We start from the raw sequence: 25576 nt of genomic DNA on the forward strand, positions 1-25576 counted from the left end.
TTAAAGGTTAAATAACTGTTAATAGTGATCCTCCCTCTCCGTGTGGAAGTGGTAAGTTTTTGGCTTTTTTAAGTTTAAAGGAAATGCTACTGTTTAGGTGGCTAGCTCTCTAGTTTGCGAGTTAGCATGTGTCTCAAGACCCTGCAGTTGCGCAATATGTTGTAAATAAAAAGAGTATAAATGTGACTATAGTCGTGTTTTGTCATGTCTACAGGGCTCTAATAATGCTTTGTTCATTTTAATCTGAAAAAAAATCATTTGTCTACCCACCAACTATATGTGGTTTCTTAAGTTTTTATTATTTGCCGTTTTATTATTATTATTATTATTACATTTATTTATTACTGATGGATTGATTTTCGTTATTCTTGATTTGTTTATTTATTTTTCATCTTATTTTGTGCAGAAAAATAAAAATGAAGATATTTGAGAAAATCGGAACCAAAGCACTGAAAAAGTTTGTATATTTTTCTGTTTTTAATAAATGCGTTTTTTTTTTTTTTTTTTGGAAAACCTGATGCGGCCCAGTCTCGCCCAGACCCTAGCTCCAGTGGCCCCCAAGTAAATTGAGTTCGAGACCCCTGATGTAACTGAACGATTTTTTTTTAGGACAAATTAAAATAGCAGGTCTCTGACGAGGGGGTTCCCTGGGTTGAGTTGATGTCATCAGCGTCCAATCAGAGCTGTAAATAGTTCTCATCACTTAGTGACGGCCCATTGCTTAGTAATGAGCACACAAAGAGGCAGGCAGTGAGGGAAGTGTTGAAAAAAAATGAAAATGACCAAATGATTGACCTCATTTGTTCTGTTAAGCAGCAGGTGGCCTTCTTCCTGTGCATAAGAAATGAATCATGAGGCCTTTAATTCAGTCACCACAACCATAATGAATAATATGAACACACACACACACGAGTCACGACAGGTAAAAGGTTTTAACTTTGTTTGAAATCGAACTAAAGGCATGTTAACGATCCATATGTCCATGCCTCTGATTGGCAACATGATAATAACCGTAACAATACAGTGGAAACCGCTTACATCACTTCCTGGTCCACCGTATTCCACCTTTTTATGTATTTTTTATGTATTTTTTTCATGTGTGGCAGGCTTTTGCCCGGGTCGACTCTGACTTCCTGTTCAGTGCAAAGTAAGCATCAAAATACAAGAATGGCAGCATGGATTATACCACAGCAACCAACAAAATACATCAGTTTTCTTATTCTTTTTAGATTGTTAGCCCTATATAACAAAGATTTACATACAGGCAATAGCTTTAATATCATAGTAGGCATACTATAAATTACCAATAAAATATAATTTCATTGTATGTCCTGACTACAGTGACAATAAAGTTTTCGCAAATGACCTTTCTTCTGGTGGGTAACAATCTAAAACAAACAAAGCAAATTTCTGATGTGGAATCCAGGTTAATACCGTCAAGCTTTTATTTTGAAGCTAATTTTGCACTGAACAGGAAGTCACAATATACACGTTTTAACAATCCTACAACAAATCTTGACATAAACAGAGAGATTTTTCATCGCAAAAGTAGTCCACTGTGTATGTGGACTAATGGAACTCATGATCATTTTCTTAGTCGATTATTAGTTCAATTAATCGAATAATCGCTTGGGCCCGATATGAACCAAACACACATAATGTTAAGTTGATGTGTGTGAATGTATTGTTTTGGCTAAAACACAAAGATAACTGGTCTGCTTTCATGCATGGACGAGTAATTTAAAAATATTTACATTTGATTAAAAAATTAATTAATCGATTAATTATTGATTATCCAATTAAGTCCTAGTTGACATTGACTAAAGCAGGTACCTTAAGGACAAAGTGGACAGGGACTTGACGAGTTGGTCCACGTAGACGGGTCGTCACTGTATTTATTTATTTTGTTAATAAAGTTCATCGTGGGCGACACGGCGGTCGAGTGGTTAGCGCGCAGACTTCACAGTTAGGAAAACAGGGTTCAATTCCACACTCGGCCATGTTTGCATGTTCTCCCCGTGCATGCGTGGGTTTCCGCCCACATTCCAAAAACATGCTAGGTTAATTAGCGACTCCAAATTGTCCATAGGTATGAATGTGAGTGTGAATGGTTGTTTGTCTATATGTGCCCTGTGATTGGCTGGCCACCAGTCCAGGGTATACCCCGCCTCTCGCCCAAAGACAGCTGGGATAGGCTCCAGCACCCCCCACGACCCTCGTGAGGATAAGTGGTAGAAAATGAATGAATGAATGAATATTTATAGAGCCCTCTAGACATGAAATAACACCCCTACAGTCATCTTTCCATTCATGTTACCCATTATAGTTGACTCTGTTGCTGTTGCCGTCTTGCCAGGTCTCACAGCTAGGAGACCAGGGTTCAATTCCACCCTCGGCCATCTCTGTGTGGAGTTTGCATGTTCTCCCCGTGCATGCGTGGGTTTTCTCCGGGTACTCCGGTTTCCTCCCACATTCCAAAAACATGCTAGGTTAATTAGCGACTCCAAATTGTCCATAGGTATGAATGTGAGTGTGAATGGTTGTTTGTCTATATGTGCCCTGTGATTGGCTGGCCACCAGTCCAGGGTGTACCCCGCCTCTCGCCCAAAGACAGCTGGGATAGGCTCCAGCACCGCCGGCGACCCTCGTGAGGAAAAAGCGGTAGAAAATGAATGAATGAATGAATGAAGTTCATCGTATGTGAATCCTCCTATTCATAATGTCTGCCATTCAATATCTGTCAATACGCAGAGTGGTATTGCGTAATCGTGCAGACCCATCACTGATTGATTCACTATAATCTTCTAAAGCACACCTTTCACACTGATGAGTTTGGGTGAAATATGACAGACACTCTTAAGAGTCAATTGTCCACGATGATGCTGCCTCGCTTGGCTGAACACCGACAAGGAAATCGAACCTTAGTGCCAAGCCAGGAAAGAAATGCACACATGCATAATTTTATCGCACGGGGTTCTACGTGGCGTGGAAGAGCACTTTAAGTCGCATTAAGGCCATGTGACACAATGACTCAAAGCCCAGACTAATTAAATCTTCTATGCTAAGGTTGCCTGAAGCAGTAGATTTGAAGCACACACACACACACACACACACACACACACAGAGAGAGAGAGAGAGGTCCTCACCCTTCGGAGTTGGTCCAGCAATCTGTGGTTCTGTTCAGACAATTCACCGATGGTCTTGGTTTTGTCCCTGTCGGCATCTCGTAATTGGACCTGGTGTCGCTCCAGTTCTCCTTGCAGCTGTTGGACATCGCTCTCCAGCTCGGCCACACGACTCTCCCACTCCCCTTCCCGATTTTCCAGACGCCGACGCAACTCATGCTTCTCCTGTTCCAAGTGCTGCAAGAAAAAAGCAGTGGTTCAGCACTAAATATTGCTTTGACGGCGTTCCGTGTTATGATATTTCACGGATACGAACGTGCTCCCATTCATAAAATAAAGGTCATTTTGGTCCGTAAATATTAATACCCTTGTGTGCCTCGTGTTGGGCGGATAGATTATAGGTTATCACATGGTTTGTCTGGTATCAGGTCAGGTATCTGGCTGATACTGGCACACGGGGGGCATGATACCGGGCCTGATACCAGTCAAACCATGTGATGATCTTATTCATTCATTCATTCATTTTCTACCGCTTTTCCTCACGAGGGTCGCGGAGGGTGCTGGAGCCTATCCCAGCTGTCTTCGGGCGAGAGGCGGGGTACACCCTGGACTGGTTGCCAGCCAATCACAGTGCACATATATACCCTAACCCAAACAACCATTCAAACTCACATTGATGGACAATCAATTTGGACAATTTGGAGTCGCTAATTAACCTAGCATGTTTTTTTGGAATGTGGGAGGAAACCGGAGTACCCGGAGAAAACCCACGCATGCACGGGGAGAACATGCAAACTCCACACAGAGATGGCCGAGGGTGGAATTGAACCCTGGTCTCCTCGCTGTGAGGTCTGTGCGCTAACCACTAGACCGCCGTGCCGCCCATGATCTTATTCATTCATTCATTCATTTTCTACCGCTTTTCCTCACGAGGGTCACGGGGGGTGCTGGAGCCTATCCCAGCTGTCTTCGGGCGAGAGGCGGGGTACACCCTGGACTGGTTGCCAGCCAATCACAGGGCACATATAGACAAACAACCATTCACACTCACATTCATACCTATGGACAATTTGGAGTGGCTAATTAACCTAGCATGTTTTTGGAATGTGGGAGGAAACCGGAGTACCCGGAGAAAACCCACGCATGCACGGGGAGAACATGCAAACTCCACACAGAGATGGCCGAGGGTGGAATTGAACCCTGGTCTCCTCGCTGTGAGGTCTGTGCGCTAACCACTAGACCGCCGTGCCGCCTATGATCTTATTATCACGTACTATTTAATCAAAAGCTCCTCAGACTCGAACCTCCTGGCAGTCCCCTGTAAGACCAAGCTCCGAACCTGGGGAGACCCTCTGGAACTCTTTGCTCCCATTCACTCCGTGCTTGGCCTGACCTTCCCAGTTTCAAAAACCAACTAAAAACCCACCTCTTTAAATCTGTTTTTAATGTCTAACTTTTTATATGTGACTGCTGTGCCCCCCCCCCCCCACCCCCACCCCCGCCCCGCCGCCCCGCTTTAACTCATGTTTTAACTGTGTATTAACCAATCAATGTTGTATTTTGGTGTGTCTTCTATTCTGTTTACTTGCTTTATTCAACTTCATTCTTCTGCAAAGTGTCTTTGAGTATCTTGAAAAGCGCTATACAAATAAAATGTATTATTATTATTATCACCATTGAAGAGAAAATAAACATAATAAAAAAAAAGCTCAGAATGTGAGATGTGACCCGCCGATATTAGAGGCTCTTTTGGTCCGAACTGCTCAGCTGTCACAGCCGTCAATAGGGATCAAAATGAATGCTAGAGGGGTCATGGATTCAATCAAGAGGTTATAGTTCCAGAAAATTATTTTAAGTATGTATAAAAGGCCTACAAGACACTTCGGTTCCATCCCAGTGGCCAACCAGGGAACCCAAACAAAACAAGTTAAAACCCCAAACAACATCAACGAGTGTGATATTGGGAAGAAGCTTAATTCACTGAGCTGCACCATGAGGATGAATATGGATCAAAGGGCTGAGCAGATATACAGGAGATTCAGACGACAGTGAGGGGATTAGTCTGCTGTTTTTTTTTTTTGCCTCAGACCACATGTTGTATTGGGAAGGATTTGAACATGAGGAACAAAAGAGATACAGTGTTTATAGTAAACACCATACTGGGTATGAATGAATGACAGTGGTTGTCATCTGCAATCATCTGTTGTGATTTGTCTTATATACTTCAATGAAGGGCTTTTAGGTCTACACTGAGGGAGTCCAAAGTGCGGCCCAGGTACCATTTTCAGTCTACATCTTGTAATTTCTCTAATCCGAAAATATGTATGAAATATTGTGGAAACCAAGTCATAAATATGCTAAGATATGGAATACATTTAAAGAAAAAGTCTGAAGCTTTGTGTTGGAGGTGATGAACTGTAGGAGCATAGGAACTTTTTATCCTTACAATACATTTTTTTTGCACATTTTTGCATTAAAAAAACATTTGACACATAATTTGATGATATTCTTGTGAATCTTTTTTGCTGTAATATTTTGACTTATAATAATTAGGACAATTATATATTATAATATAATATAATATCCCGGTGATTGGCTGGCGACCAGTCCAGGGTGAACCCTGCCTCACGCCCAAAGAGAGCTGGGATAGGCTCCAGCACCCCCGCGACCCTCGTGAGGAAAAGCAGTCGAAAATGAATGAATAAATGAATATAATATCCCTAATATTACATTAACATTACATTTTTGTTTTTTTTTTCTCACACTATTAATTTATATATATATATATATATATATATAAAATATTATATAATAATATTATAATTATAATATATTACATATAATATAATTCTAATTATATAATATATATAATATTATATATTTTTGCTTTTTCTTCATTATATTACAACTTTATTCTACTTTTTTCTCATAAGATTGCCACTTTTATTTCTTATTATTCTGACTTTATTCTCCTAATATTTTGATATTACTCTTGGAAATTAATTTTTTTCCACAATCGCAATTGTTTTCTTGACTTTTTCTGGTCAAATTGTATTTTTAAAATTAAAAAAAAAAACATCATTTGACATCCAAATTATCTCCGTGATATATGTTCTATTGAATGGAACTGCATGAACTTTTGTTGTACTTTTACATAATGAGAATAAAAATATGGATTGTGAAGACAATTTGGCATAAAGCAACAATATGCCGACAGACATGCAGCAACATATGCCTGTCCAGTACACACAAAGAGCATACAAAACACCAGCACATGAGAGAAATACTACAAGATTTGGAAAAAAAAAAAACCTGAGCCGGATGCTCTAACGCAACATCCTTCTACCAATATGTTGACTATCTCTCCTCTGGACATGTCCCAACCATCTCAGTCTGGCCTCTCTGACCACTGATGTACTCCTTCCTGATCCTATCCATCATGGTCACTCCCATTGAGAACCTCAGCATCCTCAGGAGTGATTTAAAAATACAACTTACAATTAACAGGCTAATGTGTTCACTATCTAATCATTGTCAAATTATTTATGTTATGTTAAGTTAGATATCGGTGTTAGCCGGCTAGTTATTTAGTTAGTTAGTTACCTAACGACAACCAACCAAATGAGCCGGATGCCCAGAAGTTCAGCTGCTCTACGATACTGTAATTTCTTACGTCTTCGGTATTGTTAACTTCTGTTTTGTTTTCCGTAAAGTTGCAGCATTTCTGTCATGCAGATGTTTTGGGGTGTGATCCTGCAGCATTTACTGTATGTGATTGCAGTATTTTTCATTTGCAGTATTTTTCCTATACGTATGTGTTATTGTTATTGGGTAACATCTTAACTTTGGTTAAGATTTGGCATCGTATAAATAAGACTCGAATAGCAGAGAATTGTACCAAAAGTTTCCATTGATTTGAATAAGAACAGGAGTTTTAATTACCTCTAATTTGTCGTGAAGATCTCTGTGCATTTTCTCATATTGCTGGCTTAAATCTTGGTTCCTTTCCAATAAAGCTTTGCCGAGTTTGGCAGCCAAAACCAAATCTTTCTCCTTCTGGCGGAAGAGCGACAGCAAGTCTGCGTTGTGGACCACCGAGAGCTCTTCCTCGTCGCCTTGCTCTTCACCGAGCACGGCCAGCTCCTCCTCCAACGCCACGCCGAGGCCTCCGGAGCCGGCGTGAAGCATCTGGCAACCGCCGGGATGGAGGCTCGTCTGGCTGTGGCGTGGCTCCAAGGAGTCGCTGTCCAGCTCCAGTGGTGCTGGACTCCCGACTCCAGACGCGTTCAGGTCGAGGCAGTACGCGGACATCACCGGAGGCGACTGTTTTTTTTTTTTTTTGTTTTTTTTTTACGCCGGATGAACCCACCCTGCTCGGACTGGGTTGGGCTGCACAGACCGGCTCGTAAGGAAAAATTCATCCATTCTTCTGACCTCTTTAACGACGTCCCTCCCTCGTCGTTAAGTCAGTTCTGGTTCTCGCCGAATCCCGGAAAACAAGTCCCTACAAAGACACGGCAAATGTTTTTAATCCCGGTTTAATCCACATGGTGCGTTGGTCAGCGTCCATCCCGTCGCAGTGCTCCTCTGGGTCCTCCATTACCGCCTTTACAGCCTGTTACTCGGGAGACGTCAGGCTGAGGGGGGGGGGAGAGAGAGATGAGCGCGATCCCGCTGCATGCTCAAGTCGCCCTGCCGTGCTCCGATGCGCGCTCCCGCCCCCCACCGATGACGTCAAACTGCAACCTGTTCTTAAGATAGCACGCCATTGGCTGAGAAGGATCGCGCCATATTTTGGTGCGTTCACAGAGATGTGGAACCTTCACTGATGAACAGGAGGATGTGGTTCAAGTCCCTCATCAACAGAGAACGTGAGGCATAAAAAGGTATTTTAAAAGTGTGAAAGACATGCTTATAGGTGGAGGGAAAAAATACATTTTTTATATTTTTGTTCATTAAAAATATGGAGAAAAGAACAAAGGTGCATACATGTGTACATTATTTAATCTCAGAACCCCTTTTTTAAAAAAATTAATAAAAAAAAATAAAAAAAAAGAAATTAATAATAATTAATTACTTAATTAAAATAATATTTTTAAAAAATATTTATTGCAACACAACAAAAACTCTAATAAATAACAGCTTACAACAAGCATTGAAACAACATTTATGAAACAAAAAAATTATAATTATACATTCATTCATTCATTCATTCAAAGGGGGTTGTTGGAGCCTATCCCAGGCGGGGTACACCCTGGACTGGTCGCCAGCCAATCACAGGGCACATATAGACAAACAACCATTCACACTCACATTCATACCTATGGACAATTTGGAGTCGCTAATTAACCTAGCATGTTTTTGGAATGTGGGAGGAAAACCGGAGTACCCGGAGAAAATCCACGCATGCACGGGGAGAACATAAAAACACCACACAGAGATGGCTGAGGGTGGAATTGAACCCTGGGCTCCTAGCTAAAAATTCATTCATTCATTCATTTTCTACCGCTTTTTCCTCACGAGGGTCGCGGGGGTGCTGGAGCCTATCCCAGCTGTCTTCGGGCGAGAGGCGGGGTACACCCTGGACTGGTGGCCAGCCAATCACAGGGCACATATAGACAAACAACCATTCACACTCACATTCATACCTATGGACAATTTGGAGTCGCTAATTAACCTAGCATGTTTTTGGAATGTGGGAGGAAAACCGGAGTACCCGGAGAAAATCCACGCATGCACGGGGAGAACATAAAAACACCACACAGAGATGGCCGAGGGTGGAATTGAACTCGGGTCTCTTAGCTGCACTAACCACTCGACCACCGTGCAGCCCGGCATAAATCATTTGCATGGAAAAACACACTCGACACCAAAGAGGAAGTGGAAGTAGTAGAAAAGTATGCTTGAAATGTATTTTTCACACAAAGCTGGTTTTAGTCGGCGACTGATATTTTCCTGAAACTTACCCATGATCTACTGCTGGTTACTTAAAAGCGGAAAAAGGGAGAAACAAACTTTTTTTTTTCTGATGAAAGCATTGGAGTCTAATGTTTCTTTTGTTAGATTCCATGCATATAAATATATATAGCCGTAGAATACGATATTCCGTGTACCTTGAAAAAACAGTTGTAACATTGTAACAGTGACCGAGTGGTTAGCGTGCAGCGTCACACACCTGGGTTTGATTCCCTGCTCGAGGATTTGAATGTCCTGTGCGGGGTGGTGTGTGGGTTTTCTCTGGGTACTCCGGTTTCAAAAACATGCTGAGCTAATATAAGACGCCAACATCAGACTACTGCATACATACACTACTGAAAACCAGCAGCTAATGATGATAATAGACTACTGGGAATAAATTCATACAATTCCATGGAAGAACAAGTAAGTTGTAAATATAGGTCAATGGTAGGCGAATGGCAAAGAACCGGAAAATGCTAAATTCCCAGATATGAATGCAATAATGGTGCGTATGGAATGTGTAGCGCATTGATGATGAATGACTACAAACAAAGCCTCGTGAGCTGATAAAGTCGAGGCACAAAAGAAGTGGGTCACAGCCTGCTGGTCTAAAGTCTTTTAGCTTCAGGGGCCAGTAGGGGGTCATGGGGGTGGGGGGGTCCACGCCATGACTAGATAACGGGTGATTTCCTCTGAGCTCATCTGAAGCCTACATAATCCTCATTAGAGTAATGCTGGATGTGTTATGATGATCACAGTTGAGGAGGAACACAATGGTGTGAAAAATCGTTGGCCCGAGTCCTGATGTTTTTGTTTTTTTTTAGCACTTTGTCACACTTGAATCATCAAAAAAATTTAAATGGCTTGATTTTTAACAGAGAAAAAAATCCAAACCTACATGGTCCTGTGTGAATAAGTGATTAAAATGTACGGTTTTGGGACTACAGCAAACCACAGTGAGAGCCCCTTTCCACAAATGGAGAAAGCATGGAACAGTGCTGAACAAAAAGAACATTAAGGCTCGTCTCAATTTTGCCTGAAAAAAAATCATGATGGGCGGCACGGCGGTAAAGTGGTTAGTGCGCAGACCTCACAGCTAGGAGACCAGGGTTCAATTCCACACTCGGCCATCTCTGTGTGGAGTTTGCATGTTCTACCCGTGCATGCGTGGGTTTTCTCCGGGTACTCCGGTTTCCTCCCACATTCCAAAAACATGCTAGGTTAATTAGCGACTCCAAATTGTCCATAGGTATGAATGTGAGTGTGAATGGTTGTTTGTCTATATGTGCCCTGTGATTGGCTGTCCACCAGTCCAGAGTGTACCCCGCCTCTCGCCCGAAGACAGCTGGGATAGGCTCCAGCACCCCCCTCATGATGATCCGGTGACCTTTGGGCCGCAAGATTGATTTTTTGATTTATTTTTTTTTTACTAACTAAAACATCTGACAAGTTTGTATGTTAAAAGTTGAAATACTTCGAAAGCAACTGGTGGGCCGGATATGGCCCCCAGGCCGTAGTTTGCTCACCCCTGTTGTAGATGTACATACATTATGTGTTATATTTGGTATTATTTTCAGCTGTAGTGACCAAGTGTCTTACTACAGTACTTTGTAGTAGGGATTGCTCTAAGTCAGGGGTCTCAAACTCACGGGCCCGCGAGCCAAATGCGGGCCACGAGACACTAGTTTGAGGCCCCCCACCTTGATGCCAAAGTCTAATGTTGAAATGACAGCTTAAAGCTGTGTGCACACCGAACACAATTAACATGATTTTGCCCCGCCCATACTGTTACCCCGCCCTGTTTTGCTTTGGATTAGCAATGAAGCTAAAGGCTTATGACGCTTATGGGTACAAATAAATGCAGGAAATGATTTGGAATAAAAGGGAAAATACACGTCAAGATAAAGCATCTCATAAAAACATGTTGTTAAAGTTACGACGCTGCTCCCAGATGGAACTGAGTACGATGCTAACTTGCTAATTGGGTCCAATTATTAAGTTTCATTCATGTTCATGTTAAAGGTTAAATAACTGTTAATACTGTACATTTGAATCTGAAAAAAATAATTTCTCTACCGACTGTATGTGGTTTCTTACGTTTTTCTTATTTGCTGTTTTATTATTATTTTACTTATTTATTACTGATTGATTGATTTATTGTCTTTATTCTTAATTTGTTTATTTTTTATTTTTATCTTATTTTGCGTATAGAAAAATAAAAATTAAGATATTTGAGAACAGTGGAATGTTTTATCAGATATTTTGACGCTTTTCAGTGACAAAGCCTCTTCCAGCCTCCAGATGGAATCACACATGTACAGTATACTCCATACTGTACATTTACCAACAGTTGCCATTGGGTGGCAGTGTTTCCTCATTAGTTTTTTGCAGATAGTATTTACACAGTATGGTATGGTGTATTATTGAGTGGGTCATGTTCGCCATGGTGTAGTTTATTGATTGAATGTGATGAACTAAAGTACATGCAGCATCATCAAATGTTTACACTTGATTTGGTGCACATGTGAGTCTAAACTTTTTTTTTGTTTTTTTTACTATATTATATATTTGTATGTGTCATACATTAATTTAGGTCGCTGAATTATTGCTCTAACCCAGGGGTCTCAAACTCAATTTACCTGGGGGCCACTGGAGCTAGGGTCTGGGCAAGGCTGGGCCGCATCAGGTTTTCAAAAAAAAAAAAAAACAAAGCATTTATTAAAAACAGAAAAATATACAAACTTTTTTCAGTGCTTTGGTTCCGATTTTCTACAATAAAAACAAGACAAAAAAAAAAAACAAGACAATTCAGTGTTGCCCCCAAGTGGTAGAAATTAATTGTACCTCTAATGCTACATGTAACCTCCTGCTTATTCTGCTTATTTTTTTCACAATTTTATGTGAGTTTTTCCCCACTGAAATTAAAAAGACAACATCCCACAACGTGATTGTTGCTGGTTCGATCCACAGTTGGCCACTGGAGTTCGATACGTTTCTAGGATATTACAACATTTCAGCTCAGCTTCAGCATTCACGTGTAATTTCTACTGAAATTGCTTCATATAGTTTATTTTTGTTACCTGTTACCTGTGTGTTGGATTATTTGTGAAAAGTTTTAATCTTCTCTATTCTCCTATTCGGGCACATTCCTGTTTCCACTACCATGGTGAGTTTTATTAGTTCTTTGTTATATTGGTACTTTGCCCTTTTGTGTGCTTTTTCACTCTGGGTGAGCTGATATTTTGTTAATAAAATACTGCATTGACATCAGCCACCATGTCTCGGTCTATCACTATATGCAATCTTAGCAGAACATAATAATATATTCACATCCATCCATTTTCTATGCCGCTTATCCTCACTAAGTGTCTCTTTAACAGCAAAATTTATTTAATTGACCAATATTTAAATTCAGTTTATTTAGTGAAGATCAAAAAACAATAAGAATAAATTGGGAAAATCTTATAAAGTTTTTCTAAAAAATGAATCCCCTTGGTTTAAAGGCAGAGACAAATTCAATTATTTCCCAAGAGTCTGAAAGGAAAGTGTAGGTGTGATGGTGGAGGTGTGATCTATTTGCATGCCAGTATGAACGCTGTCTTATTACGCAAGTGAAATACTTGCCTTTCTTCCTACACCTTTACTAATATCAATGATAATGATACCTGAGTAATTATATTCAATCAAGCATTTGGTTTGGTTTGGTTTATGCAAACAACTAGACAAAAGAAAAAACTACTACTGGCTTTATCCAAAAACTTATTCCTGAGAGAAACCACATATAGTTGGTGGGTAGACAAATGATTTTTTTCAGATTAAAATGAACAAAGCATTATTAGAGCCCTGTAGACATGACAAAACACGACTATAGTCACATTTATACTCTTTTTATTTACAACATATTGCGCAACTGCAGGGTCTTGAGACACATGCTAACTCGCAAACTAGAGAGCTAGCGACCTAAACGGTAACCTCCAAGTTATTTCCTTTAAACTTAAATAGCCAAAAACTTACCACTTCCACACGGATAGGGAGGATAACTATTAACAGTTATTTAACCTTTAACATGAACATTAATCAAACGTAATAATTTTTTTCTAGGTACATGATACCATACAGCATCCATATCAAACTTGCATTATCAAGGCGGGGGCCTCAAACTAGTGTCCTGCGGGCCACATTTGGCCCGCGGGCCGCGTGTTTGAGACCCCTGATCTAGCGTGATAACAGTACGTATTGCTGTCAATTTCCAGCTCCAATTTTCCAGCAGTAGACCGCCAATTATTTTACAGTTACTGGTAAATGTGGGAATGTTAGCCAACGTGTCCTTGAAAGAGCTGAACATTTTGACGTTGGATTGGTTTGAATAGTTTGGGAAATGAGGGATGGGCAAAAAATGTGGCAGAATAAAAAGGAGAGAAATAAATCGATGAAAAATGGTGTAGAATAACTTCTTGAACTTGAATAACAATTTTGATGACTTTGGACTCGACTTATCATCAATATCAATATCATCAAAGTTTTCCAACTCGACTTGGACTTTGACATCAATGACTCTGGACCCGAAATTCGACTGACTTCAAAGTACTTTTGCTTTTCAGTGAATTGTGCTGAGTAAAATGTGTCCCCATACAAAGTATTCATCTAACATGGCATTTACTGTTTCATTTCTAGGTGGACGCCCAAATTTCCCACAGAATCTGCCTCATTGAACGGTTCAATCCGAGCGACAGACTATCAAGAATGGTAGGGATTATCTATCCTATGACTTAGGACTTGACTCGACTCGAGATTAAAGACTTCAGACTTACTTGAGGGCCGCATGGTGGACGAGTGGTTAGCATGTTGGGATAGTCAGCTGGGATTGGCTACAGCATAGATTAGCAGCATAGAAAACGGATTGGTGGACCGACTTGAGACTTGCAAAAAAAATGATTTTCTCTCAGTTTTACTTTTGCACTTTATGCACAACTTTGTGCTAAACTATTGGGATGTTTGAGAACCTTCACACAAAGTGCGGAATCTCAAGGCTTGACGGAAAAACATTATTAGCGAAGCGTACATTTTAACGGTGTTATCACAGATTTATGAATTCCTACTAGCTTATACAATAAACCTCGGATATATCGGACTCGGATATATCGGAAATTCGCTCACAACGGACAGATAAAAAAGAACCGATTTTTCTGTAATGCATTTCCAATAAAAATTCATTGCATATATCGGATTTTTTATAACGGATTTCGCCTATTTCGGACAAAATCTCCAGTCCCGTTCCAATGCATTTCCATTAAATTTCCCTGGCATATATCGGATGGCCGCATCGTTATGCTAATCTTGTTGATGTCACTGGCTATTGTCTTTCTCCTGGCTCCAGATTTAGGACAAATATAAAAGTGAGTGACGTCAATAATACTAGCACAGCAGTGAATGAGATCTTAACCTCACTATTGGAAATAACGTAGGCCTGATGGGCGTAACAGGGCCTAGCTTAATTAACAATTTGTTATGCTCAGAGTCCAATAAAGTTAAATTCTCATTACCTTACGTCTCTTTTCATTGCCCAGTCCAGGTACATTGGAAACATAGTCAAGGAAGTGCCTTTTTATAACGGATAAAATCCGATTTACGCATATACCGGATATAAATCCGATATATGCGTAAAACAGACATTTTCCGGTATACGCATATAACGGATTTCGCTTATATCGGACAAAACCAGTGGGAACAATTGAATCCGATATATCCGAGGTTTACTGTAGTGAATGAAATGTGTTTTCTGTGGGAAAATGACCGATTTTGGATTAAAAAATTAAAAATTACCATATTTTCTGGACTAGACTAGACTAGACTAGACTAGGTCGCCAGCCAATCACAGGGCACATATAGACAAACAACCATTCACACTCACATTCATACCTATGGACAATTTGGAGTCGCTAATTAACCTAGCATGTTTTTGGAATGTGGGAGGAAACCGGAGTACCCGGAGAAAACCCACGCATGCACGGGGAGAACATAAAAACACCACACAGAGATGGCCGAGGGTGGAATTGAACCCTGGGCTCCTAGCTAAAAATTCATTCATTCATTCATTCATTTTCTACCGCTTTTTCCTCACCAGGGTCGCGGGGGTGCTGGAGCCTATCCCAGCTGTCTTCGGGCGAGAGACGGGGTACACCCTGGACTGGTGGCCAGCCAATCACAGGGCACATATAGACAAACAACCATTCACACTCACATTCATACCTATGGACAATTTGGAGTGGCCAATTAACCTAGCATGTTTTTGGAATGTGGGAGGAAAAACGGAGTACCCGGAGAAAACCCACGCATGCACGGGGAGAACATAAAAACACCACACAGAGATCGCTGAGGGTGGAATTGAACCCTGGTCTCCTAGCTGTGAGGTCTGCACGCGTCTGAAAATGACCGATTTTGGATTAAAAAATTAAAAATTACCATATTTTCTGGACTAGAAGTCGCTCAGAAGTATAAGTCGCACAAGGCCAAAAATGCATAATTAGGTCAGGAAAAAGCATACATAAGTCGCACTGGAGTATAAGTCGCATTTTTTGCTGGTAATTTAGTTTACAAACTACTTGACCAAAACCGACATTACGTCCTCTTGGAAGGCAAGTTCTAACAATAATAAAAGAATATAGAACAGGCTGAATAGGTGTAAGATATGCTAACATAATGCTAACATAAGACAAAAAATAAACATGAACAGAAAAGGTGTCCAGTGTTTATGTAACATAAACAGTTTTTTTCATTTATAAGTCGCTCTGGAGTATAAGTCGCAGGAACAGCCAACCTATGAAAAAAAGTGCGACTTATAGTCCGGAAAATATGGTATTTTTCTTACCAAAAAACTGAAAATTTGCAGGGCCGTGGCCTGCGAATATGCATGATGAAGACATCAAGATCACAAAATCCTTCAAGGATCTTGAAAATATCATCCCTGTATTTACTTGGTTCCGGATCTATACCCAAAAATTGCAGTATCACCCACTTCGAGGCTGCCGGTTGAGTTTCACGCCGCTTGCATAAATGTGATGAGTGACATCTGCTGCAGCATGGAGACCAAGCAAAGACCTGAGAAGAAGTGGGAGGGTGGGAGAGAGTGATCACGGAGCTGCTGCATTTTCTCTTGCATCTCCTCTCCTCCTCATCTCCGTGGAAGCAGCAGCAGTCGCCGGTTGTGCTCCCTCTCTCTTCTCCTCTCCATCTCCATCTCTCTCCCTAGTGAGGATGACACCCACAAATTTGACGAAGCAGCGAAGCGCTCAGTCTGGCTGGTGTCTTCGAGGAGGTGCCGTGTTTAAGGAAAAGGTGTCCGCTGTAGCAGTCTGAGTAAGTGCTGAGCTGTTTTACTGCTCGTTGTGAATGTCGCTCAAAAGTCTCGTTTCGCATCCCGGTATTCAAGATCCAAATTTGATTGACGGCACAGCTTCAAGCTTCATGACCACATAAGTGTTGTGTTGCAGCGGCAACTACGCTGTCGCTGTAGATCCATTCGGTCACGACACAGATGCTTTCTCGCACATCTTCCCCCATCACTCCCCGAGGTGGCACTCACGCCGTCTCCGCTCTTTTGTGTCAGCTTTTTCCTCACATTGGATTCATCCGTGGAAGTTGATTTGGACTCGTCCTGTCTCACAGGGAACGTTCCGAATAAGTTGAAAACATTGCATGATGAAAAGTGTGCTTGGAGGAAAGTATCGCTATGGTAACAGCAGGATTTCCGAGGCTAGTGGAGCGCTAAAAAAGAAGCTTGCTGCTAAGTATGCAATAGGATTTATTTGTAAAGACTCCACAGGAATATTGATGATTGTGGTGATAGAAACAAAATATAATAATTGGTACACTCATGTGGAAATATGCATATTTCATTGCATAATACAGGAATGTACAAGCTTGATTTTTATTGGCTACGTTCTAAAAATACAATTAAAGAACAAAGTCGAACATTGATATTAATAACTCTAATAATGATATGCAGGGGGGGGCTGCACAGCGGTCTAGTGGTTAGCGCGCAGACCTCACAGCTAGGTGACCCGAGTTCGATTCCACCGTCGGCCATCTCTGTGTGGAGTTTGCATGTTCTCCCCGTGCATGCGTGGGTTTTCTCCGGGTACTCCGGTTTCCTCCCACATTCCAAAAACATGCTAGGTTAATTAGCGACTCCAAATTGTCCATAGGTATGAATGTGAGTGTGAATGGTTGTTTGTCTATATGTGCCCTGTGATTGGCTGGCGACAGCTGGGATAGGCTCCAGCACCCCCGCGACCCTCGTGAGGAAAAAGCGGTAGAATGATATGCAGGGATTTTTTTTCAGGAAGTACTCTCCTGAAAGAGGGATTTTCTCCCAATTTGGAGGTTGCTGGTTCGATTCTCTTTTCTCACCGTGGCTATATTTGAGGTAACTCTAACCCCCATTACCTACTGATGACTCAGCATCAATGCGTTAACAGTCTAACAGCGTTTTGTGTACCTTGAAGGTAGGAAAACGAGATGCAAGTGAATGGCCGTTTACCATTAGTTTTTTTTTGTCGAGCGTTTAGATTTTGTACTTTGTTCGGGGGTCCTTGAACAGTCAAACGTCTACGTCACAATCTGGCCTCAAAACATGCAACGGTGAACACAATATATGAATATATGATCGGAAGTCGTTTTTTTACAGAGCATATAAAAGCAAGCAGGTGAACTAGTTGCAGTACCTCAATCAGCCTTTCAGGTGCATGGGGGCAGTGTTGCACCACTGAATACTCCCGAGCTAGCTTCTGGAGCTGATTTCCAATCTAATAATTACACTTTTATTGCTAATGTTGATTCAAAATGGAAGGAGAATATGGACATCAAGCCACCAGTAGGGTTTGAAGCAGTTTTTTTTATATTTGCGTATGGTCTTGTAACACAATCATTCTGTTATTATTCACGATTCGTCATTTCCTCAGTAGAAAAGTTTGGACACACTTGATGGCCTGATTTGTTGAATCTGTGTGTGATTGGGGGTGGGGTACATTTGCTATCACACAGACTGCAGACTCATGGGGATATGAATTACAGATTAGACTGTGTTGCATATTTCATATATGTGCAAAGAACAAGCCACTCATTGAATGCTCATTGGTGACTGGTATATTTTATTCGGGGTACACTGTGAAGTAGAATAGAAGTCAACTGTATTGTGGTGTGTTTGCTGTATTTTATGTAAGGCATATTACATAAAGTGACCTTGTGTGCGATAATATCCGGGCCAATTAGCAGTAAAAGTTGCATGGTAAATAATCAAATAATATGACACACTGAGAGTGTTTTGCATGGCTATTACTCGTCATTTACTTAAAACAGGATGTACTATTTGTACTGTGTGTGTATTGGTGTGTCGGCCATGCAAGTGAGTGATAACTAAAATGGGATGTAACCATCTGTAATATCATTACTGTGTTTGTAATTGATTGACATCTTCAAATGCCTGCTGTCAAAATGATCTGTTTTGTAGAGATTCATTCATTCATTCATTTGGGGTGCTGGAGCCTATCCCAACTGTCCTGGGGCGAGAGGCGGGGTGGGGTACACCCTGGACTGGTCGCTAGCCAATCACAGGGCACATATAGACAAACAACCATTCACACTCACATTTATACCTATGGACAATTTGGAGTTCTAGCATGTTTTTGGAATGTGGGAGGAAACCGGAGCACCCGGAGAAAACCCCACACATGCACAGGGATAACATGCAAACTCCATACAGAGATGGCCGAGGGTGGAATTGAACTCGGGTATTTTGTAGAGATACGAAAGAGAATTGCTAGTATGACTTACAGCACTTCCTGCAAATATATTCTACATTAAAGTAAACAAGTCCCGGTACATGGGCCTGCATGGTTGCATTTGTGTTGCTATAGTAACTGCTTTGCAGCGCTTGCATCACTATCCGCCTGCTATACAGCCACGTCAGCTAAAATGGCAACCAAACCAAATTTGGAAAAAACAGAAGACAATTCTAACACTGTAAAACATGTAAACAAGAAGCATGAAAACTAAATAAGAATGCAACAAACCTAGCAGCATTTGCATTAGCCCTTCCATTGGTATCATTGACCAAGCAGCTTTATTTAGACTCAAACAGTAGCAAATATAACTATATTTTCATATTTACAGTAACCGTGACTCTCCAACCTTAATGTTGACAACACAATCATCCATGGAGATGCAGAGAAAAACTTGTTTTTTCATTTTGGATATGTCTCTTTGAAGCCTAGCGTTGAAGGTGTAAAATGTCCGGGACAATATTGTCCTTAAGATCAGTGAGGATGCCACATAACCACAATTGTTTTGTGCGTAACAATCTGGCAAGTTTTGGTATTGATCTGATACCAAGTGAATGTAGGGCCAGGAGTGATAATAATACCGAGCATTTTTACTTGAAATTTTCCAAAATTATTGAAGGTTTTTGTGACTTTAACTTTAATTAGTTGAACGTCATTAGAATCAGAATAAATCACACAACACAAACAAATAAAAAAAAAACAAATATTAATAATATATATAATATTAATACACTAATCCATTGTTAATTGGTTACAGACTCAATCATAATAAGATAATTTAGTAAGAACATAGAAATACATTTTTTAAACATTATTAGAGCCCTCAAGACATGAAATAACACCCCTATAATCAGGTTTACACATGTATTACCCAATATAGTAGACATATGTAATATGACAAAATGTATGTATTGCTGTAAATGTGTTCTCGTGTTGTGTGGCGGGCAGACAGGACAGAAAGTGATATTGGGGTTGAGAATTACAACCTGCAATAAAAGCCTGTTGTTCTGGCGATCAAGTCTGGTACTTGTGTGTCTCACTGAACGTTGTATTAAAATGACCAACACATCAGTGATCAGTGTAGTACACTACATAATATCATTCCATCTTTGAATGCGTCTGTCCTCTGAATCCTCCTGAAGAGGAGAAAACCCACGCATGAACGGGGAGAACATAAAAACACCACACAGAGATGGCTGAGGGTGGAATTGAACCCTGGTCTCCTAGCTGTGAGGTCTGCGCGCTAACCACTCGATCGCTGTGCAGCCCCAACATAAAATTGATAATTAAAAATAAAAATAAATGGGGCTGCACAGTGACCAAGTGGTTAGCGTGCAGGTCACACACCTGGGTTTCATTCCCTGCTCGGGGATTTGAATGTCCTGTGTGGTGTGTGGGTTTTCTCCGGGTACTCCGGTTTCCTCCCACATTCCAAAAACATGCTAGGTTAATTAGCGACTCCAAATTGTCCATAGGTATGAATGTGAGTGTGAATGGTTGTTTGTCTAGATGTGCCCTGTGATTGGCTGGAGACCAGTCCAGGGTGTACCCCGCCTCTCGCCCGAAGACAGCTGGGATTGGCTCCAGCATGCCCGTGAACCTAGTAGCCCGTGAAGCAGTACAGAAAATGGATGGATGGAATAAAAATAAATAATTGTCAACATAAATATAATAGAGAACTCGAAAATGTTGCTGGGCGGCACGGCGGTCTAGTGGTTAGCGCGCAGACTTCACAGCTAGGAGACCAGGGTTCAATTCCACCTTCGGCCATCTTCTGTGTGGAGTTTGCATGTTCTCCCTGTGCATGCGTGGGTTTTCTCCGGGTACTCCGGTTTCCTCCCACATTCCAAAAACATGCTAGGTTAATTAGCGACTCCAAATTGTCCATAGGTATGAATGTGAGTGTGAATGGTTGTTTGTCTATATGTGCCCTGTGATTGGCTGGAGACCAGTCCAGGGTGTACCCCGCCTCTCGCCCGAAGACAGCTGGGATAGGCTCCAGCACCCCCGCGACCCTCGTGAGGAAAAAGAATGATATGAAAATGAATGAATGATCACACTATTATTGATACGACACTGATACTACTACCATTACCGGTATCAATGCCTGTGAAAATTGTCATTCATCCAGGTCCAGGTTCATCTCTCATCCGAGCGAGCTTCATCACTTCACGCTCAAACACTAAATCAAATAGGACAGCTCTGGTCTGAGGGGATGGTGCAGGATCCAAAGTATTTATCCTCCCAGCTAGAGGCACGCCACAAAAAAAGAATGGTTTCACTCTTTGGTGGTGCTATAGTATTGATATTTGGATCGATGTGCCCACCTCTCTACCGACCTCCACAAAGCCCTGACCTCGACGCTGCAATAAAAACGGTATCTGAATGTCAATGAAAAAAACAACGTCATTCATTTCTCTTCCACCACTTCTAACTACAAAAAAATGAATACATGAATAAACATCGAAATAACCTGGCTCTGAAAAAAAATTAGCAATGCGAAGAAAGGTCCCCTAAGTGCTTCATAAGCATAGCGTTACATCATATTTGTTGGCAATTATTCATGAGTAGCAGCCAGTTCTTTTTTTTTTTTAGCTAAAAACGTGTGTCATGTTTTGCTTTGACACAGATGCTCTCGCCTGTGATCTTACGGACCACGTGTTGTTTGTTTCCCGCTGATCACAGAAGATGGACCACATGCGAAAACACAGAAACACAGGAACACACACACAGTATCACTCCACTCCTCTAATGCCTTTGACTTTATTATGTTGCTTTAAGTGTGTGGGAGAGTCTTTTAATATTCTGTCCATCATTCCTCCGCCTTCCTGTTTATCACGCATCCTACTAAATATATCCAGTGGTGGTGAAAAACACTGTTATGTGAGCATGAGGCGGCTATTTATAGATTTCCTGAGCTTTTCTGAACACACAGCGCATGTGTTTTGTTTTGTCAACTCAAGGATTTCCTGCGGCACACTCTTGACTGCTGTAACGAGGATGAGCTCTATCTAGAGGGAAATCATACTTAGGAAGTTTAGCCCTTTACAAAGACATGAACACTACACATTTATTTATCAATATGTCCAAACAGAGCATATTCCATCCCATCACTTCCACTTATGTATGAAAAAGAAGCATGAAAGGGATAAAATAATGACAGAAATAAGAAAATACAATATGCTGATTTATGTACAGCAGGGGTCTCAAACTCAATTTCGCTGGGGGCCACTGGAGCTAGGGTCTGGGTGAGGCTGGGCCGCACATTTATTAAAAAGAGAAAAAAAAAATAAACTTTGTTTTGGTTCCGATTTTCTACAAAAAAAGCTCTGATAAAACATCCCACTGTTCTCAAATATCTTAATTTTTATTTTTCTACACAAAATAAGATGAAAAATAAATAAACAAATCAAGAATAAAGAAAATCAATCAATCAGTAATAAATAAATATAATAATAATAATAAAACGGCAAACAATAAAAACTTAAGAAACCACATATAGTTGGTTGGGTAGACAAATTATTTTTTTCAGATGAAAATTAACAAAGCATTATTAGAGCCCTGTAGACATGACAAAACACGACTATAGTCACATTTATACGCTTTTTATTTACAACATATTGCGCAACTGCAGGGTCTTGAGACACATGCTAACTCGCAAACTAGAGAGCTAGCGACCTAAACGGTAGCCTACAAGTTATTTCCTTTAAACTTAAAAAGCCAAAAACTTACCACTTCCACACGGATAGAGAGGATAACTATTAACAGTTATTTAACCTTTAACATGAACATGAATCAAACGTAATAATTTTTTCTGGGTACATGATACCATACAGCATCCGTATCAAACTTGCGCGGGCCGCACTAACATTAAACTTTCATATCAAGGCGGGGGCCTCAAACTAGTGTCCTGCGGGCCAGCGTGTTTGAGACCCCTGATGTACAGTATAGATGCTTGTTCAGCTTGTTTCTCTGCCTCAACAATACCAACTTGTTATTTTGTTTTGAACTTTATCATGATGACGTTGTTGTTCCTGCCAGACATTGGAATGCATGTATCGAGTCTGACATCCACATGCGCCCATTTTTATTGCTGAAATTTGGCCACCTGGTGCTTTAACATCTTGTACTCTGGCATCAGACTTGCATGTAACGTGGAGCCAGGTCACAATCAATGCGTGTAGACTGTTCCGAATCATACTGATTCTGCATATCACTTCAATAAAAACTTTATACATGCATTTGTATTTCATGATTCAAGTAAGTATTTGATCCCCCTGGCTACACATAGTGACATAGTAGTGGGTGGAGACACCCTTTTTAAATATTTAGTGTAGTTTGTCACCAGGGTTTTACACACCTCAGAATTAGGGTCCAGAGACCGACTGGTTCTTTTAAGATTCTTTATTTAGATTCTTCTTTAAACCGATGGGTGCAGGCATGGAGTGGTTGGGGCAATGAATTCCAGATTTTTGGGGGTGGTGATGGAGAGGGCTCTGTCTCCCCGAGTTTGGAGCTTGGTCCTACAGGGAAGTGTCAGGAGGTTGGAGTCTGAGGAGCAAAGGGGACAGGAGGGATTGTGTTAATGGAGCTATGCTGATCAGAGGGACTTTGAAATGGACGGTGAGCCAGTGGAGGTTTTGAAGGACAGGGGTGATGTGTTCACGGGAGCAGGTGGAGGTGAGGAGGCGGGCAGCAGAGTTCTGGCTGTACTCCAGTCTGTTGAGGATTTCGGATGGTGTACCACAGACAATTCTGGATGTTACCAAAGCGTGGATGAGAATTTCAGCGGCAGGAAATGTATGTGATGGACAGAGTCAGGCTAGTATGTTCTTAAGATGGAAAAATGCTGTGTGGTTCAAATGAGAAGCACTTGTGGAAAATCGAATCAAGGAGGATACCAAGGTTGCGGATGAGTAGGGATGGAGTGAGGGGGGTTTTGTCCACATTGAGGCAGAAGTCTTGATTTTGTGATGTTGTTGGGACCAACAGTGATGATGTGTTTTGTCACTGTTCAGTTTGAGAAAGTTGTGTTTCATTCAGGTTTTGATATCAGTTAGGCAGTTGGTGAGGGTGGAGTGATGCAGGTACAGTAAACCTCGGATATATCGGATTCAATTGTTCCCACTGGTTTTGTCCGATATAAGCGAAATCCGTTATATGCGTATACCGGAAAATGTCCGTTTTACACATATATCGGATTTATATCCGGTATATGAGAATTTTGAGAATGTCACTCAGTGTTGAAGATTTCAAACCGAATTTGGCGGCTATGGTCACTTGCTTCTCCCCTGGATGTTCCTCGGCATACTTTACAACACTTTTGCTGAAAGGTAAGAGTTTTTCGTTTGGGTGGCATGGTCGTAGCAATTTCGACGATTCCCGCACCCGCCAAACCACTCCTAGCGACGTGAATATAAATCGCGCAGGCAACGCTGCAAATGACGTCGTATAGCGGCCTGTCACGATTCGGCCATCCGATATATGCGAGGGAAATTGGAACGGGACTGGAGATTTTGTCCGAAATAGGCGAAATCCGTTATAAAAAATCCGATATATGCAATGAATTTTTATTGGAAATGCATTACAGAAAAATCGGTTCTTCGTTGTGAGCGAATTTCCGGTATATCCGAGTCCGATATATCCGAGGTTTACTGTAGTAGAGATATATGTCGTCAGCACAACTGTGAAAACTGAGACGATGACAACGAATGATGTTTCCAAGTGGGAGGATGAAGAGGAGAGGACCAAGCACCGAACCTTGGGGAACACCTTGTGATAAAGAAGGTATAGAGTGGGAGCAGCTTTTGAAATGCACAAACTGTTGTCGATTTGTGGCATAAGACTGAATCCAGGGAAGAACAGAGTCAGAGATATTGAGACCGGTCCTGAGGCGGGATAGGATGGTTGAGGTCCAGGAGGATGCTGAGATGGGCAGAGTCGGCGGGAAGAAGATCATTAGTGATTTTGAGAAGACTTCTTTCAGTGCTGTGTTTGGGATGGAAACCGACTGGTTTAAACGGTGTGTTGTAGTTAAGGTGATTTTGATTTTGAGCAGCTATGCCATTTTCAATCATTTTAGACAGGAAGGGAACTTTGGATATGGGCCAGAAATTTGTAAGGCTGTGAGAATCAAGACCAGGTTTTTTGAGTGTAGGGATGATTGCTGCCAGCTTGTGAGGCCGCGGAACAGAGCCAGTCGTGAGGAGTTTATGATTCTCGTGATCAGAGGAGAGATTACGGGGAGACAGGGTTTGATGAGTGAAGAAGGAATAGGATCCAGGGAACAAGCGAGAGTCTTGATGCCAGTTGGGAGTTCAGTGAGTTTGATGGGTTTGAAATGAGAGCGCCGCTGAGTGGAGCAAGAGTGCGGTGGGTCAGGACACAAAGAGTGGGCAGAGGGGAGATGATGGGAACTGTCAATTTTGTCAATTTTGGACTGGGAGAAAGATTAGAAATGTGATGATGGTGATGGTGAAGGATGTGGAGGAGCGGTTGTTGGGGTTTAGAAGTACGGATGTTCATTGTTGGATTTGGTGATTGCTGGAATCAGATTTAATGACATTTGAGTAGTATTGTTGCTCATCCCTAAAACATCTTTGTATTGCTGTAGAACAGGGGTCTCAAACACGCGTCCCGCGGGCCAAATGTGGC

General features: G+C 41.3%; 2 protein-coding genes across 13 annotated transcripts in view; one reads left to right on the plus strand and one right to left on the minus strand.

Moving 5' to 3' along the window:
- bicdl1 (BICD family like cargo adaptor 1) overlaps positions 1-25576 on the minus strand; it is a 59812-nt gene that overhangs the window by 26018 nt on the left and 8218 nt on the right. For 4 of the 5 annotated variants that reach the window (XR_009129554.1, XM_058069879.1, XM_058069881.1 and 1 more), the window contains 2 exons: positions 7068-7629; positions 3147-3362 (listed from right to left, as the gene is read on the minus strand). Coding sequence is in view for 4 of the 5 variants with exons in the window: in XM_058069879.1 (XP_057925862.1) it covers positions 3147-3362; positions 7068-7436 (585 nt within the window). In the remaining variant the exon portion in view is untranslated. Of the gene's footprint in view, positions 1-3146; positions 3363-7067; positions 7872-25576 lie in introns of those variants that run through there. The other variant, XM_058069880.1, reaches the window with a different exon arrangement.
- Positions 16169-25576, plus strand: part of LOC131127713 (citron Rho-interacting kinase) — a 65642-nt gene continuing 56234 nt past the window's right edge. For 4 of the 8 annotated variants that reach the window (XM_058069864.1, XM_058069869.1, XM_058069871.1 and 1 more), the window contains exon 1: positions 16171-16439. The gene's annotated coding sequence lies outside the window, so the exon portion shown is untranslated. Of the gene's footprint in view, positions 16440-25576 lie in introns of all 8 variants that reach the window. The other 4 variants (XR_009129553.1, XM_058069870.1, XM_058069866.1 and 1 more) reach the window with 3 other exon arrangements.

Source organism: Doryrhamphus excisus, chromosome 4, assembly GCF_030265055.1.
Source record: "Doryrhamphus excisus isolate RoL2022-K1 chromosome 4, RoL_Dexc_1.0, whole genome shotgun sequence".
Lineage (NCBI taxonomy): Eukaryota > Metazoa > Chordata > Actinopteri > Syngnathiformes > Syngnathidae > Doryrhamphus > Doryrhamphus excisus.